The sequence below is a fragment of the Battus philenor genome, unplaced genomic scaffold, assembly GCF_028537555.1.
Source record: "Battus philenor isolate CCGP_79_NKW_IND1 unplaced genomic scaffold, ilBatPhil1.0.hap1 SCAF_8, whole genome shotgun sequence".
NCBI lineage: Eukaryota > Metazoa > Arthropoda > Insecta > Lepidoptera > Papilionidae > Battus > Battus philenor.
The window spans coordinates 9,784,038-9,801,536 of NW_027181748.1; the positions used below are offsets into that span (position 1 = coordinate 9,784,038).

Genomic DNA, 17,499 nt, shown 5'->3' on the forward strand with positions numbered 1-17,499 from the left:
AAGTCAACGAGCACAAGCAGTAAAATCGAAACTTCAAGGCGATCAGAATCTCGACCAGAGACTCCCAGAGAAAAATATCTCTTGAGTCGGACGTCACCTTGTTTAAATGAAAACCTTCTTCAAGATGAAATGTCAATGACGGATAATATCAAAACACGCACAAGTCCTGAAAAAACTAGAGATAATTCGTTCGATGCTGGCAAATTGGAGAAAAACGAAACCTTATCAAATGAAAATATTGATAATTTCAATAATAAGCTAAATGAACAAATTAAAACTTCAACACCCAAAAATAATAGTAATATGTCTTTCAAACTGCAGGCTAATGATCCAGATTTAGTTGCTAACGAAATCGATGAAATTACAGCGAGGTACGCAGGGTTGACCATATCAGAGGGAGATAATTACAACAAAGGATCTTTAAAATCTATGCTTACAGCTACGGAGGACAAGGTCCCCAACGTATTACCAAGAATAAAGTTGAAGACGCACTCGCCTGTTACTGATGATGATAACATGAATCTAAATAAAAGTTTATCGGCTTCCAGAGTAAATTCCGGATTGCAAAAAAACCAATCAATAATACCTGTAAAAGGTTTAGACAATAAATCAGGCAATATAGAAGGGTTTGTAATGCCAGCTGAAAAAACTGACAATGCAAGTTTGAACGGATCTGAATCAGGCTATGCGGGTTCTTCTGGTACAGTACAAGATTTACACGAGAGTGAAGTTCTTAGTAAAGAACGAGGAGAGACAATACAAAGCAATAAAGACTTGAGAAAACAGGGTACTACGGATAACACTTTAAGACGTCAACAATTTAAGGCGTCTTTACCTATGTTAAATAAAATTTTTGAAAAAAAAGTTTTTCGTCCTGCATCGGTTTCCAAGTCATTAAATGTAGACATCGACAAGGCTGGAATAAAACCTTTAAGATGGAATACTTTATCTTCTTCAAAACCCTTATCCATGCAAGGTAATAAGAACATCTTTACTCTTAAATTTATTGTTTATCTCGCCAGAGTAACGTACATCTAGTATTTCTCATAGTCTATAACTGATGCCCGTTAACAACTTTAACACCGAGCTCACGCTATGTTCTGTTGTTCAATGCATTCAATGCCGAGTCCTATCGCTACATAACGAACAACAGGAAATGTGCTCGGTGGACAGGACGCGATAAAATGTGGATTTTGTGTTTAATTTACATAAACTCACTTAATTTGTTCCAATTCAGTTGCGTTGTAAACTGTGAGTGTATTAAAAATGGCTGCTCTAATTAGTCACAAAACCGAATCTAACTATTTATCGCTCGAAAATCGTGCGCCTCCGTACAAGTCAGTAATCGTCCGATATCAATACGAACCCGTTAATATTTATGATATTAAATCTGACTGTCGTGAACAAAATAAATTTACAAATACGATGCGCAAGTGTTTCAAAAGTATTTGTTGCTTTCAAACAGTGTCACAGGAAGAACACGATTCTCCAAGGGAAAATCCCAATTCGTCCTTAGTCAGATCAACAGGAAGAAGTTACACTTTAACTGATGAAAATAAATCGACTCGTGATACCGTTCCGACAATAATACTTACAAGACCAATTGATAATGATTTTATTCACACTGATACTCCAAAAGAAATGTTCGATTCTGAAACTTTAAATTCAACTGTAATTAATACGATTGACAACGAATCTTTGAAGTCTACGACTAAACTCTTACTAGAAAATGAAAGAGAAGAGAGCTCAAAGGTTTTACATGAAAATTGTAGCAAAAAAAATGACGGAAATGATAATATTAAAGATTCGGAAGCCGTAAGCCGTGCCAGCACATTAAGAAAGGGTGAGAAAGTGTCCTTCATTCGCGAAGTAATATCCTGTCGGGATACATTCTTGAGGTCTCTAGAATGGTGTGATAACTCTCTAATGAGAGGTAAAAAGTGTCGCCATGTCAAAAACGACGAGTGGGTTGAGTTACAAAACGAGGGTACTGCGCTTTGCGATCTTTCTGCGCACGCTCAGTTCCTTTCGCACAAAAATATTAAGGATAACCTTCTTCACTTTCACTTAAGCACTGCTAGGAATTATCTTAACCCTAGTCAAATGCACTCATTTGCTATTTATAAATATATTTTATTACCTGCAATTACATATTACATAAATATTAATTGCTTAAAAAGTGGCACAAATTACTTAACATGGGTCTAACAGTTTTGAAAGGAAATAACAAGTTCACTTTCCTGTTTAATTTTGCTTTGTTAAGTCTTAGTGTTCGTTTTTGGAAGTTAATTTGTATGTTAATTTTTATACAAGATTACTGCCGCATTGCCCAGAGCATATAACAAAATGTTAAACCGTTAGTGAAAGACAACCAAGGTAAAGTTGTTGTTTGCGACTGCCTAAATACCCGCCAGTTACAAGGACTATCATGCCGTTAACTTGATAGGTATTGACCAATCTTTATATTTATAAGATTTTTCCATATGTACTGATTCACCACGATATCTCTTGAACAATCAAGCTTAGACTTAAAAATTTGGTAAGAATATCCCATTCATCTAGTGGAAGAAGAGCGGAGAGCGGATTTTTAAATACCTGCCTTTTAAATATAGCCCTTATAGGTATAAAACTTCAGCTTATTTTTAGCACGATTAAAATGACCAAAATATATTTTATAAAATCACACCTACAAAAGGAACTACAGACCATACGAAGCGAGCGGGAGACATTTACCCATTACATAAAAATTAACTGATAAGTTTTTAATTATTAGTACCTTATCTTTTATCTATAATTTTATTTTCTCAGTTCTTAAAGATAACCTTTGTTTTGCAGATGATGTGTACATGGCGGACACTTTAACATCTGGCAATGCCACATTGCCACGGCGGTCAAGTTCGCCGCTGCCCCACGAGAAAGATCTAGACAGGGATAGATTCCCGATCAACAGAAGTGGGCTCCAGGTAAGAAACCTTAACCTTTGACGCTAATAAAAATAATAATTGTTATTATTATCAGACAATTGAAATGCAAACGTAATTTTAGATTGAGAACGGAGATTTAACAAATATAGAGGTGATAGTGATTTTAGGATTACAAATATTCACAAGTAGCAGTAATTTTCTTTATAATACACATTTTCAAGAAATGTATGCATATGTATATGCAGTAACACCTGGTGTGTATATACATGCACTGTGAATAAACAATTTTTAGTAAATTTAAGACAAGATTGAGAAAAAAAAACAATGAGAAAGAAATGTTAAGGTTGTTACTTATTAACAAAATATTAATATGGGCATATATATAACATTATTATTATTTATTAGTGATAATTACAATTGGCGAAAGTTACCTGGAACAGAGCGGCTAAAACAGGAATAGAAGCGGTGAGAGTAGGCCTTTGCCGAATGACAAACACTTAAAAAAAAAGCAATTAATTGTTGGTTAGAATAAATTTTAATTTAAGTTATTAAGCTCATGCAATTAAATTTTGCAAGATCTGAATAAAAAACTAAATAATAGTTATCATTATTAATAAAAATAAGATTAATACGGAATTTGTAGAAAATGCGACTACCCTTTTCTTTTATACAGTATCAAAATTTCACCACCCAATATCAATTACTTGAATGGAAATTTATTAATAAAAATTTAATAAACGAGATATGATAGAAAATTATATATTACAAGTGATAGTCATTTTAAACAGATCTAATAGAGAAACCATATGCCGGACTATAAAAACGGTTCTTCTTAAGATTTGTGTTTAAGAGCAGAGTAACTGTAATTGCAAACAGGTATTGTCTCGCAGAGCACGGCGGCCATTGTATTATGTTACGACTACTCTGCATTGCGACATTGCCTGCGAACGAGATTTTGCAAAACATTTGCACTCAATTCCAAATGTACTTTGCGGCGTTATTTTATATTGGTCGAAGATCTGTTAATTTTATTAATTAATGTGTAAATATTTATTAACTCAATTAAATAGATTTCAAAAGTCGCTTACTTAAATTGTTACACATCTAAGGATTTTTTATAGGTGTAAAAGCACAATTATTCCAAAGACCAGTAGATTTAAAAACAATAAATAACGTTATGTTAATATAGTAATAAAAACTATTTCCAAAATCCGGATTACCACTTGTCAAAATTAATTATTATTTACAATCTGTCCTTGTAGATTTTGTATTGCCAGAAGTTACAAGCCGGTCGCATTCCTATAGAAATAATAAATTAATGTAACATCTTTCAAAGATCACATTATACAGGTGATTGGAGGTAAGTGTAAAAGTTCTGGACGCTTTTACACCGATAACCGATCATTCTGTATGTGATAGCCGTATTACATATATACATAGTTAAAGTACTTTTTATATATTCAAGTGTCATGTATAAATTTACTATTAGTTTAAAAGACTGTATAACAAAGATTAAATCGGTTAAATTCCATTAATTTAATCGCGGCCTTAAAATGTAGTTTGACAAGAGTTTTTAACATAAACGTAAGGCAGAACGTAGGCTGGTCCGGTATAGCAGGCTTATTTACGAAATGTCGTAACATTAATCCCTTGTAGAGTTACAATGTGGGTAGAAGCGATATAATATTGCTCAATACCGCGAGTGGCCGCACAGCCTTTTAAATTGTGACGTTTGCATCGCACTAATTTTAATAACTTCCACTTGTCAAAAATATTAATTCAACTTTTTATGGTATTTAAAAACAAAACATTTATTGCTTTTTGCTTCTAAGATATATATAACGTGAATATTTCTAAAGAAGTAAATTACTGAAAATAGTTTTATAAGGTCTTTATCTAAATATATTTCTGTAATGATAATTGCTATATCAAACACTATCTTACTAGCTGGTTACTTACAGTCGGGTTCCTAATGAAGTTAATCATTGTGTGTAACGAAAATATGGTTATAGGTTTATTATCTCCATTAACGTATTATATATTTGACCTACGTTTGGCTAGTATATTAAATACTTTTTACTAATAGACAAATTCTTTGCTATGATTGAATGGGGTAGATATACATTGGAATAAATTCCAAGGTTATTGAGTTACTGGTTCCTGCTTTGTCTACTATGTATGACATATATATATATTTCAATCGAAACATTTTGAAGATCATAAAAAATTAACATATAAACATGATTTTATTTGCATAAAAATGTGACGACGTAAATCGCTATATTATTACTCGTAGTAATAAATAGAATTTTAGTGAATTATATCGACATTTTATATTCCTTTTTAGATAATTTGAATAATTTAATCTCGTATATCGTGAACAATTACTTGCATCCGCCTTTAATTCGTCGATAACATCATTTACCGCATTAAAAACTATTTATAATTCTGATAAACAATTTAATTTTTTTTGTTGGTAATATTAATTAAGAGGTAAAAAAGTAACAAGTATGTATAAATTTAAGGATTTTTTAATATATTATTGTAGTAAATAAATGAAATATAATTAAATGTAATATTGTCCTGAACATTTATTAATGACGCTACATTTTACAGTAACGCGTTAACGTTTGTATATTTAAGCGCCTGAATTAAATGAGAACCAACACGCCACGACCTGGTGTGCTCTGTCATTGTGGTGAGGTGTCGGCTTACAAGAGATAAAGTGAATAAACAATAATAGAGCAGGGCCATTTCATGAGCGCTGCATCCAGTTATGTTCGAGAGAGTGATAGAGGGCGTGCGCGTCTTTTATCAAACCGATTTTAAAATTCCATATTTGTTTATCTTGTTCGTGATATTTGCTGTTAGTTTTCAAAGTTTTTACAGTCTAGTTAAACTTGAGCTCGTGTATGCAGAATTATCTCTTGAAGTTTAAAAAACCTACAACTCGTGCATGGTGAATTTCTTGTGATGAATAGTGTTTTATATTTACTTCCCTATATTTTTTTGTATCGAAAAATTTCATTGAATCCCTTTATGTGAATATAATTTTGTTGTCACACTATTTTACAAAACTAGTTGACTGTTTTTAAATTATACTACGTTATTTATGCAAAAACAACAATATGCACACACAAAGCAGGTATTTTGTGCATAAATTATTTAATAATTTTGTACAAATGCTTGAAAAGTAAGTTATAACCGTTTCTTTAATTCCCTAGAATACCAAAATATTTCTTCGAAAAATACAACCACACAATTTGAATATAATATAATAATGTATCTTTAACAATATCGGTAACCTTTCCTGTGGACAAGTCAACTTATACAGGTACAAGATATCTCACGCTTGTTTTGCGAATTTAATGAACGCCTCTCAACCCTCTGGCGGGTGACCTCTCAATCTTCATTTCGTAAGATCTGTTCTTAGCTGATTTCTACTCGATAAAAGGAATGTTCCTACCAAGTTTAATGTCTAAGATTTACGGTTTCATAGATATCGTGATGAGTAAACAAAGGTAAAACAAAGTACAAGATCTCTGATATACACGTTGATTGGTTACAGATATAAAAGCTTTAAAGTAGTGAATATGTAGCTCATTTGTCAGCATAAGGCTTTAAAGCTTAAACACCAATTTGCAATAACATGTAGTGACCGTATTGAAATAAGTCATTTTTTATTATTGAAATGGGACAAGACAATAACTTCTGGCAATAAGTCTGCACCGACAAATCGTAAACAATAATTGATTGTATTATATAGTAATCCGAAACGTAAAAACCCTTTTTTTTCTATATTATCATAAAGTTATATGATTTCTGAAACCATTAATTTCTGAATAGGATGCACCATACAGTGATTTATAGCTAATGAGCTATATATTCAAAGCTTTTACATTTATAATCAGCGTGTTATAGGCAAATATGTACTTTTGTTATCAGACTCCTTGCGGCCTAAGTACCATTTTCGGATACAACGGTATATTTAATGAATGTTTATGAAAATTGCAGGCACGGTCGGAGTCTATGGCGTCGGTGTATTCCGGCGCGGGCGAAGGCGCGCGGGGCTCGGTGGCGGTGCGCGGCGAAGTACAATTCTCTCTGCTGTACAACTACCGCCTGGGCGCACTCGAGGTCGGCGTCAAACGATGCCGTGATCTCGCACCCGTCGACACCAAGAGAAATCGCTCTGATCCTTACGTCAAGGTACGTACCTTATGTTCTCTTCTCTCTACGTACTTCATGTTATCTTCTTCAAATGAACATTCATTTACGAGTTATTCGTATCATTCGGGTCATCATTATGTACACAGATATAAGGCCGCTGCAAGTCATAGGCATGCTCCGACGATCTGCTCGCATCCAGCGACTCTCCTATACGACCTTGACTATATCGTCGGTCGTCATATTATATTTGCATTTTATTCATTGTACGATATTTTTTTATATTTCTACATATCATTTTGAATTGATTTAATGAAAAGTATTATTACTCAAATAATGAACTTTATGTTTATTCGTAGGTGTACTTGCTACCAGACAAGTCTAAAGCCGGCAAACGGAAGACGAAGGTGAAGAAGAATACGCTAAATCCGGTGTTCGAGGAAACGTTGAGCTTCGTGCAGCCGCTGGCCTCGCTGTCCGCGCGGACACTGTGGCTGAGCGTGTGGCACGCCGACATGTTCGGTCGCAACGACTTCCTCGGCGAGGTGGCGCTGCCGCTGGCCGACGTCGTGTTCGACGACCCCGCGCCCACGTGGTACAAGCTGCATGAACGGGTACGTCCTCACCCGTAAGGGATCCTGCATTGCACACCACCAGCAAAGACTATGCTGCATGTAAATCCTACAAACATCCTCAGTTAATACGAAAACTCATAATTAACAAATTTCAGCAATATCTCTCTCGGTTACATCTATACTAGAGGTCTTTAATTCTCCTACGGGTGGAATAGGATCCATAAGGTCCTCATCTGACGAAAACGATATTTCACTTTCTAAATCTTAGACCAAGGTTTAGACCCCATCCCTTATGGTTCTATTGATATCGTGATTTAAGTTAAGAATTTTTATAAATACTACATAATTACAAATAATAAAAAGAGGAAATAACATAAAGCGTCATCTAATATGACGTCGATAATATATATACATGTCATGTCTACCCGAAACTCTAGCGGCATCCGACGACCTAATCAAAGTCGCCTGCCAAATTTATAGGTTAATATCCCAGGTTGCGCTTGCCGATCTATGGTCCCCTCTCCAGAACCTCAACGACCCAGCAGCTAGCAGTTCTGCGTTCTATGTGACTTGCCCATTAATACTCTGGCTCGCTAATCTGCTAGGCTAAAGGTTATAGCCTTAACTTTCGATCGTCTACGGATCTTCTCATTCCGATTTAATCCCGTGGCGAAATCCCCTTCACAGCTCTCTCCACGGTTTGTTAGGCGGCAGTTGAATAAAAAGTTATTATATCCTTGTGTCAATCTTTTCTAGTATTATAAGTTGAAGTTAAATTTTTCTGATAATGATGTAGCAGGCCATGCTGTGGCTCCCACGGAAACTGCAAATAGCGTTTGGGCAGGATTGTTGTTTGTTGTTTGGCTTGTATCCAAAATTGACTTAAGTAATGATCACGGTTGTGTTCTAAAGCATAATTTATTATTTGCAGACGGAACAATTTGATGAGCTACAAGGCACTCGCGGCGACCTAATAATAGGTCTCAAGTTTGAGTCACAGGACAACACAAGTCGCGGAAAAGGCACATTACATGTTCTTGTCAAAGAGGCGAAGAACCTCGTCGCCACCAAACCCAACGGACTCGCCGATGTATTTTGTAAAAGGTAAATTATTTTAACAAAATTCCAGCAAAAAAGTAAATAAATAATTTACGTGAAAAACTAAAGCAAATTCATAACTGGTAAACTTTTATAATATCATTAAATAAGTAACCTTTCTAAAACCATGACTGTATAGTTTTGTATTTACAATTTATGAATTTATTATAAAATCTTTACAACTTTTTATTTTCGAAATGCCTACGTTTATATTAGTTTAACATTTAACAGAATCAATAAATATCACACTGTATTGAATAACCTGATTTCTGTTGTATTATCCAAAAATTAGTAAATTTCAAAAGTAAGGACTTATATTTTATCTTAAAAATATTATTTCTCTTAGATTTATCTTACACATAATTTACCCACAGCTATCTCCTTCCTGAAAGAGGTCGCCTTGCCAAACAAAAGACAAACGTCGTACGGAGGACACTGAATCCTCGGTGGGAGCATACGTTCACGTACCGCGGTCTAACCATGCAGGAGCTTGCCACAAGGGCGCTGGAACTTAGCCTGTGGGACAGAGACAGGCTCGCCTCAAATGACTTCATGGGGGCGATAAGATTATCGCTTGGAACCGGTAAGATATTAATATACACATCATCTTAAATATTCTATTATAAATACCTAAATTCAATCTGAAATGGTCTGTATCGCTATTTATGGATTTGTGCTTGGAATCTTGGACTCTAGGAGGTCACTAGGAGGACAACGCTAGACCGGTGATCGTGACGATTTTTAAGGGAGACCTATGTCTTGCGGTGGACGTCTATCGACCTACACAATGAGGATTATTAGGACTCCCTATTTAAAAACTATGGCCTTGAGTTTTATGACATCAAACCATTCTAGATAAGTCTATTTAGCGTAGTAACCATAATACTACTATTTAATATTATATGTCAGTACTTAAATACTTCTACTTTAAATGATTAAAAAGATGAATAGGACAACACTGTTTATATCTTCTCTATAACATATAAAACAATGTATCGTCGCTGTACATTGTGCACGTGGTTTGATTTTCAATTAATATGTTTACAGGTACATATATGGGCGCAAGTGTAAACTGGATGGATAGTATGGGAAAGGAGGTAGCGTTATGGCAGACAATGATGCAACGGCCAAACTTCTGGGTGGAAGGATCTTTACCATTAAGACCACAGCTTAACAACTAGCGGAGATAATGGTAGTTCTACAAACCCTTCCCTTCCAAGTAGGAACCGTTTGTGCGGAAGCTAGCTAACACATTGTACCTACATGTTCGATACTCATTTCTCTAGTATTTTTTTTCTTTAAATATATAAATCTTTTCCTATTTTATGTGAAAAATGGTGTTTTAAAATAAAGAAATTATCAACGAATAGTTGAATGTTTGTAAGAAAAAGTATTTTATTTGACCCAAATTTTTTCACGATTATGTTATTAGTATACTTGTCAACCTTATTAACAGTAGTTAATTGTTATTTTGTGACAAATATCAATATGTACTTCAAATTATGTTACATAAATGGATACTATTATAATTGTCTTATTCTTATACTAATTTTTTTTTTTTTAATTGTTGGTTTGATTTGAAGTTTATATGTGTGTTAATATATGACAGGCATATTATGTTTCTTTTGTATTTAAAGGGTTTTATTTACATAATGAATATATTATCTTAATATTATTCAATGTCAACCACTTCCAAAGTATCTATTAACATTCTTCCTACTGTGAACATGTTATATTATAAAATTAACTTACAGAGTTTTGTAATGACAAGAATGTTTGATTCTGTTTCTATCCATACTGCCTTTAATTTAATTAATTAGTAATAATTATGTAAGGTTACGCATTTAATATAGAGTAATCGTGTACAAATTAAGTTCTCATGAGTCTTTAAGTTTCTGCTCATGCAAATTGTGATTTTTTGATAGAGTAAATTTTTCTAATTACTCGAAGTAAGAAGGGTATGTTTGTCTTATAGATTAAGATGTTTGTGCATACAGAATTTGCGATATTTATGGCCTTATTTCTGAAATAAACGAAACGTCCATAGTTTGTAACAGAATATATAACATATATGTATATTAGAATCTACTTAACATGTAATTATAAAAATATTTTGTAATAATTTTGATACAATTTAATATGATTATATAATTAATAAAATTTTGCAGATTTTAATTTTTTTATATTTCAAGAATTATTTATTTCTACCTTCCTATCTTTAACTAAATTCAGGAGTTAATTTTTTTAGATAACAACTCTATATACTTACTGTCCCATAAATCAATGTCAGTCTGTTTGGTTCTACGTAATTGTTATCGTAAATTTTTGTGTCCCCAGTGGTGCAGATTTCAACTGTCCAGCGTATTAGGCTAACGTTGTCTTTCTCTTTGTTGTAACGATAAGCTTCACCAGTTTCCGTTAACGACTTACTGTAGGAAAATATATTAAAGCGTCGTTGACACTTTCAGCTTCATGGGTGTCAGAAGGTTTGTTTGTTTCGCGGTCCATGAGATGCGCAGCTTTCTCCTCAAGCACCGAATGTCGTAACATAACGATTCAATGTTCATATAGAACCCATAGAGAAACCAAGGTTGTAAAGAGGGCTTCGAACTTCTGCTATTTTTGAAATGGTCCTATCCTGTAATCGCCGAATTACTTAAAAACCGTCGCCTGTCAAATGTCAAAATGGTTGAAGTGCAACTCGACACTAACTCACGCGCCGCACCGCTTTGTAAACTTTTCACGATATTGCCGCATGTGTATAAATTATATAATATTGAAATTTATCCTTCATTTTTCGTATCATTTCACTTATTTGACCTCTGTCTGGCCTGACTGGCAAAGACGAGGTCTACCGTGGTACATTTGTCTAGAAGTAACCTGTTCACTCTTGTCTTGAAAACTATTGAGTTATAATTGTCTGGAAACTAATAATGCCCGTAGGTTGTTCCACTAGTTGGCTGTTCTCACTTTAAAAGTATTAGCAAAACGCTTAATGCGGGGGGAAGGAATCTCAACTCTGCACGAATGTCGTGAATCCGTACGTTTTATTGTCTGATGTAAGGAAGGAGATGGGGGAATTATTTGGTGTAATTCTGTTGCATACTCTCTAAATTGTAGTCTGTAGAATACCGATAAACCGGCAACTTTATTATATACAAAGCTTTGAAGCTTAGTGCGAAATAAGTATCGTACCATCAGCCTATAAGCGATCAGTGGGCGGAGGTGGGTTACCGCTCGAACATTTTGGCAAGGATGATCTTAACCACGTGTGATCGAAGATGTATTCACATATGCACAAAGTGGCTTTAGAATTCACACGACCTAAAACAACGGCAGTTGCTGCACATCGCAGATGGCCTCCGAATTGATATCGGCGTTCGAATTAGAATTAAAATTTGAACGCCCAAGTATGGTTTTACACCAAAGTTTTGTGCTACAAGCCTCTTTGCTCGTCTCCGCATGGAGTAGCATCCCACAAATGGCTACAGTTTTCTACGCATGACCGGACTTAGGCTACATACGGGGCTGTCCTGGTGTAAAATACTGCCAAATCTTTCTAAGAATAAACGACCCAAACAGTTTTTTTTGTTTGTTTACAGTTTTGCACCTTCCTTCACAGTATATTTGGTTCTTTTTTTTTCATATATCATTTAAACTTCTACTTTCACTCATTTTATACCTCCACTCCATTGCCAAAATATTACAGTTTATATTCTAGTATTATTGTCACAGTTTTCTCGTCACATTTACAAATTTAGTTCTATTATTACATTACTATGGTCTTACATCCCTTTACTAACTTTTGTTCTTTTTCATAAACACCTTTACAATTGCTCTGCAATAATTTGAAGTTGTGGGCGACACACATTATCGCCCAAGAGGAAGGCGATAGTTTCGCCCTCTATATTACTCCCAATCTTTAGGTTACACTCTACTCTGGATATTACGAATACGGGACAAGTGATCGCGTTCACCGCGGTCTGATCCACCGCTGGGTCACAGATTGCCGACGGACTCACTTTGAGCGTAAGTCTATACAGTTACTCTGAGAATCTCCCATGCCCCGAGAACATTTGGGCAAGAGCCGTGTCCAGCTCTTTTATATGCAGTGCACGGTCGGCCGATACGGCGTCCGGGAAGAACTTTCTGATTGTTGAAGTCGTCTCGCCTTCCACGTTTCTCCTATTCCATTCGCCAAGCGTATCTGAAGCATGTCTGACTGTGGCATGACGAATGATACGGGGCACTTCTCATATACTGGTCTTCTTTTTATCTTTAGGGCCGCATTCTGGGTGCGCTAATCCGCCCTTTCATTTTCCTTCGCCCCCGTGCGCTTTCACCCAATACATCTTTATGTATGTTTGCTTTTTCTTCTACGGTGTGAACCAATAACCCTGTAGGCTTCACTCGGTCGGGCAGCGCAAAACCTTACTTTGGATCCCGGTGCTCTCTGGAGCTAGTCGTTCGATAACGCAACCAACATTTGCGTCTGCGACTAGTCTACCTAAAACAAGGTTTCTGCTTCGACCATTTGAACTTAACCACTTGAATTGACTGCACCGAACATCATGCCGGAGCTCAGTTAGACTACTTGGTCTCATGATCTGATATCTGTTCGGTGGATGGTTACAAGCCGCGGCTAAGCCATCACTAGAATGTATCACCCGTTTAGCACCACCCCACGTCACGGTCACAAGTAGAGTCTCGTGTCGTGTCTCGTTTTCCTAACGACATGGGGACTCCAACTACCAAAAGATTGTCAACAAATACAGGCATTCCGTACTCAAAGCAAACTAACGTCGAGTAAGAAACTTTAGTAGGAGAGGGAGGTTCTCTATCATAAATAAATTAAAAGACTGTTGTACGAAATAAACCGAATAGCTATTTGAGATAGAATTCTTTTACAGAATGTTTGTGTATTTGAAGGTTCAAGTAGCCGCTGCAAAGCTTTTACACCTATAACTAATTATTTTATAATCAAGTGATTTAAGTTCTTGATGCATGGCCGAATATTCATTATCTGTTTCATAAAAAAAAATTACTTTGTCAATGTCAAATTTATTAAATATTTTCTGTTAGATGGCTTGTAATTGAAATAACGTTAGAATTGAAATTTATATGAAAGTACCATTTTGTAATAAACAATGAAGTTTCACAGTCTGTCATTTTTTATAAATGTTGTTTTCTTATATATAGTCACAACTATAAAATCAGGTAAGAATCTGTATGGTAACGCCCTTTTATTTTATTGATTATTTTTTACTATTTATCATTTACACTTTATTTTAGTTGATTCCATAAATTGCTATCAGTGTTCAGGGACTGACTCAGAACATCCTTTCGAATGTAATGAGTATTTAGATAGTGATACAGACTTAATAGCGACTGATTGCGCGACGATTCATGATGCTCAGTACTGCATTAAACGTGTTGGTAGATATGAAGGTGAGATAGACCTGGAATTATTCTGCCATACTAAAATCACAAAGGTCATTAATGGTGGTTGATTATATCAGTTCTCGTTGAGTACATTTTACACTAATAATCATAATAATACTGAAGGGAATTTGGTAAACTCATCTTTGTATTATTAATAATTAACAAGAGTATTTTTTTATATTGTAAAGGAATAGTAAATTACTAATAAAACTAACAAAAGCCTTGGTAGCTGTAACAAATTGAAATGTGGTTGAATATGTCTCATATATGTAATATCTTAAATATATGTTTGACAATGCTTAATAATATTTAGTATATTATAAGTAATGAAAAGTAATATAAATAAATATCATTATTGGTATCCATTATTATAAATAAATAAAACTTATTTTTTTTATTCATAACATAGAACTATCTATAACTCGATGTGTAGTTGAAATGATAAAAGTAAAAGTTTTAACATAAAAAGCCATGTTTTGTATTGTATATTTACTATTGTAAACTTTTATTATGATGATTTTCAAACTGGGTTTATTGTCCCAAGGTTTCTCTAATTTAACACTGTTGCACTGAGATAAGGTTTGATTATTGCATAAATAGATAACCAAAATGTTTTGTAAGAGTGTGGAGGAACGGGGCCATACATTAAAAGTGTTACCTAAAATTTAACTTTTCTAAACCATTTCCCTCCTCATTGTTACACCATATTTTACTTTTTGCTACCCTGAAATATTATGTTACAATAACTAGAACACCCCAGCCGAGAGCAGAACTTGAACACTCTTCGAAAATAATGTATAAGCATACTCAATCTCTGTGTAAACCTTTTATTTGAAGAGGCCCTGGAGAGTTTTCATTTTCTTGAATAAGGGGCAGAAGTCCTTAAATGGTTGCCCATTGGTGTATGCTAAAAATGTTCGTAAGAACCATATTGTAGGCAAATTTTGGAAAAGAATTTTTTTGTATGTTTGAAGTTTAAAAGGTAATGTTATGTTATGTAGGTAATGGTATGTAATGTTTGTTTAAGTAGCTAATTGTATTTCATTTAGGTATAGCAATAGAGTGTTACCAATGCAATACATCTTCCTCGTTGGAATGTAGCGACAGTCTGATCAATTTGGATGGTGGATTCTTGCAAGCAATGCCATGTGATCATGTTTATAATGCTCAATATTGCATTAAGCAGACAGGTTCATACTAACCTAAATAACTTTTAAAACACTAATTTCCATATACAAAATGCACTTTATGCAAGTAATATATATGTAATTATTAAGAAAAAAATATGTCATTAATTTTTTTGCTGAATAGTTTTAATTCTAAATTTGAACTAATTTATTTTTCTAATATCTTCATAAATATCAAAAAGCTTTTAATCTATGTATAATGAATTTTTTCATGTGTACATATTATTTTTATTAGCTTGTATGATACGCCTACATGCTATTAGTAGAGGTACGGAAATTTCGCAAAAAAAATCACCAATTTCGCATTTATATTTTTCAAAATTTAAAAATTTCGCATAAATTTCGCATTTATATTTTTGAAATTGTAAAATTTGGGTAAATTAGGTATTTATTAAACAAAAATACTTGTTTAGTAATTTTTTACAAGTCTTAACATAAAACAATTTTAATTAATTAAAAGATAACATTGTGGAAATTTCAACATTTGACTCCTTAAGCGTCGTTCTTCTGTCCGTTATGACGACATTGTATATGCTGTAGAAGCGTTCAGCGTCCACGCTGTTGGTTGGACTCCAAATACTCTGTAATGCTGCTTCAGCAAAGGACGGAAAGTTGCATTTGACAGCCAACAATATGTTCCTTATATTGGGGTTTTCATTTATATTAATAGACCGAAGAATTAACCTATGAAAGTGCGCATGCCCATCAATTAACTCATTTTGAGGAAATCCTTGGGAAAAAGGAATTTTCGAAAAGCTTTCCAGCAATACGTTTATATTTAATGTGGCTGAACTTGCAGCCGCAGATGGGGAAAACAATTGGCCATTGTGAAAGAAAGCCTCGTTCGTCTTATTTAATTTCATGTGAAGAGAAAGCTTACTGAAACTTTTGTCGCTTGCTGATTTCAACATATTTTTCATTGTCTCATCAATTCCTTCATAGTCCTTAAGACAAACGAATGTTACAATATTGGCACATCAAAATATTGGTGTCGGACACATACAGATCATCTTTCTTAAATTCTAGTATTCTATCTGTCAAATCTTTCTTAGGGCGTCCCATTTTAAGAGCACAAAAAAAAATATTTTTGTAAAACACTTGCGTGCCTAAAGCGTTACAAATAAACACTGCTCGAGTGCTCATATGCAACATCCCCGACTCGAGCGATAGGCAACGAACAAGAGAGACTCGAAAGCTTTCGTTCTGTCGAGTCAGTTCGTGTCCAAAAAGTGCGTCGACCGTTTCGTCTAAAACGAACTTCACTCAAGTTTAATTGACGCGAGTCGCGACTCGGGCGATACGATAATAATTTAATAATCCATCATACGAACACTACCATATATTTCGCATTTATTCGCATTTACGTGTAATTTTCGCATTTATTCGCATCTATTTCGTAAATACGAAATTTCCGTACCCCTAGCTATTAGTAATAATTATATTCGCAAATCATTTTTTATCACCACTCACTAATAGTTATACTTAAGGAGTTGTTGGTGCTATATAACTTATTGCTTTTATATTCTTAACAGTTGTTTAAAGCACTGAACATGTGGTGGTTAAAGCACAAGGCACTATATTAACTTTATAATATAATGGTAAGTTTTATATGTGGTTAAAATGTTATATTCTTTTGGAAATAGATGTGTATTAACTGTTTTGTAAAACTTTCAGGTGGCATTAGTACAAAAAGGTTTTGCTCATCTCTCGACTTAGGTAATTATTGCAACTATGTGGCACAACCTGGAGACAAACTGGAATATAGAACATGTATTTATACTTGCAATAGTGATGGGTGCAATGTGGCCACAAGTATAAAGGTTCCAAGCATGTTTCTCTTATGTATTCTCCTTTCATTCATATGCATGTCATAACAAGACAAATGTAGGAACATTGTATCTCTACCTCTGATATATAACTTAACATAGCATTTATTTTGTTATTTTACCATATAAATATGCTCAATAAGGGTAATTACAGTTTTTTCCATTTTACAATTTATAGTGGTAGAAGAGGTAAAACAAACTTTTTACTTAATTTCCCATCTTTCCTTTAAAATATATCCGTCCAATTTATAAGACTAACTCTTTAAATCATAAGGTTTTT

General features: G+C 34.2%; 2 protein-coding genes across 4 annotated transcripts in view; both read left to right on the forward strand.

Moving 5' to 3' along the window:
* The window catches only part of btsz (bitesize), a 78,194-nt gene extending 68,040 nt beyond the window's left edge, over window positions 1-10,154 (forward strand). For all 3 annotated transcript variants that reach the window (XM_068775251.1, XM_068775252.1, XM_068775253.1), the window contains 6 exons: window positions 2,836-2,963; window positions 6,939-7,133; window positions 7,451-7,705; window positions 8,598-8,770; window positions 9,139-9,347; window positions 9,812-10,154. In XM_068775251.1, coding sequence (XP_068631352.1) covers window positions 2,836-2,963; window positions 6,939-7,133; window positions 7,451-7,705; window positions 8,598-8,770; window positions 9,139-9,347; window positions 9,812-9,945 — 1,094 coding nt within the window. In that variant the 3' untranslated portion in view covers window positions 9,946-10,154. The remainder of the gene's footprint in view (window positions 1-2,835; window positions 2,964-6,938; window positions 7,134-7,450; window positions 7,706-8,597; window positions 8,771-9,138; window positions 9,348-9,811) is intronic.
* Window positions 10,155-13,840: 3,686 nt separating this feature from the next.
* Window positions 13,841-17,325, forward strand: bou (boudin). Its single transcript, XM_068775211.1, has 4 exons — window positions 13,841-13,981; window positions 14,057-14,212; window positions 15,256-15,396; window positions 17,068-17,325. The coding sequence occupies exons 1-4, from the start codon at window positions 13,912-13,914 to the stop codon at window positions 17,265-17,267; spliced, it is 567 nt and encodes a 188-aa protein (XP_068631312.1). The 5' UTR covers window positions 13,841-13,911; the 3' UTR covers window positions 17,268-17,325.
* Window positions 17,326-17,499: the final 174 nt, after the last annotated feature.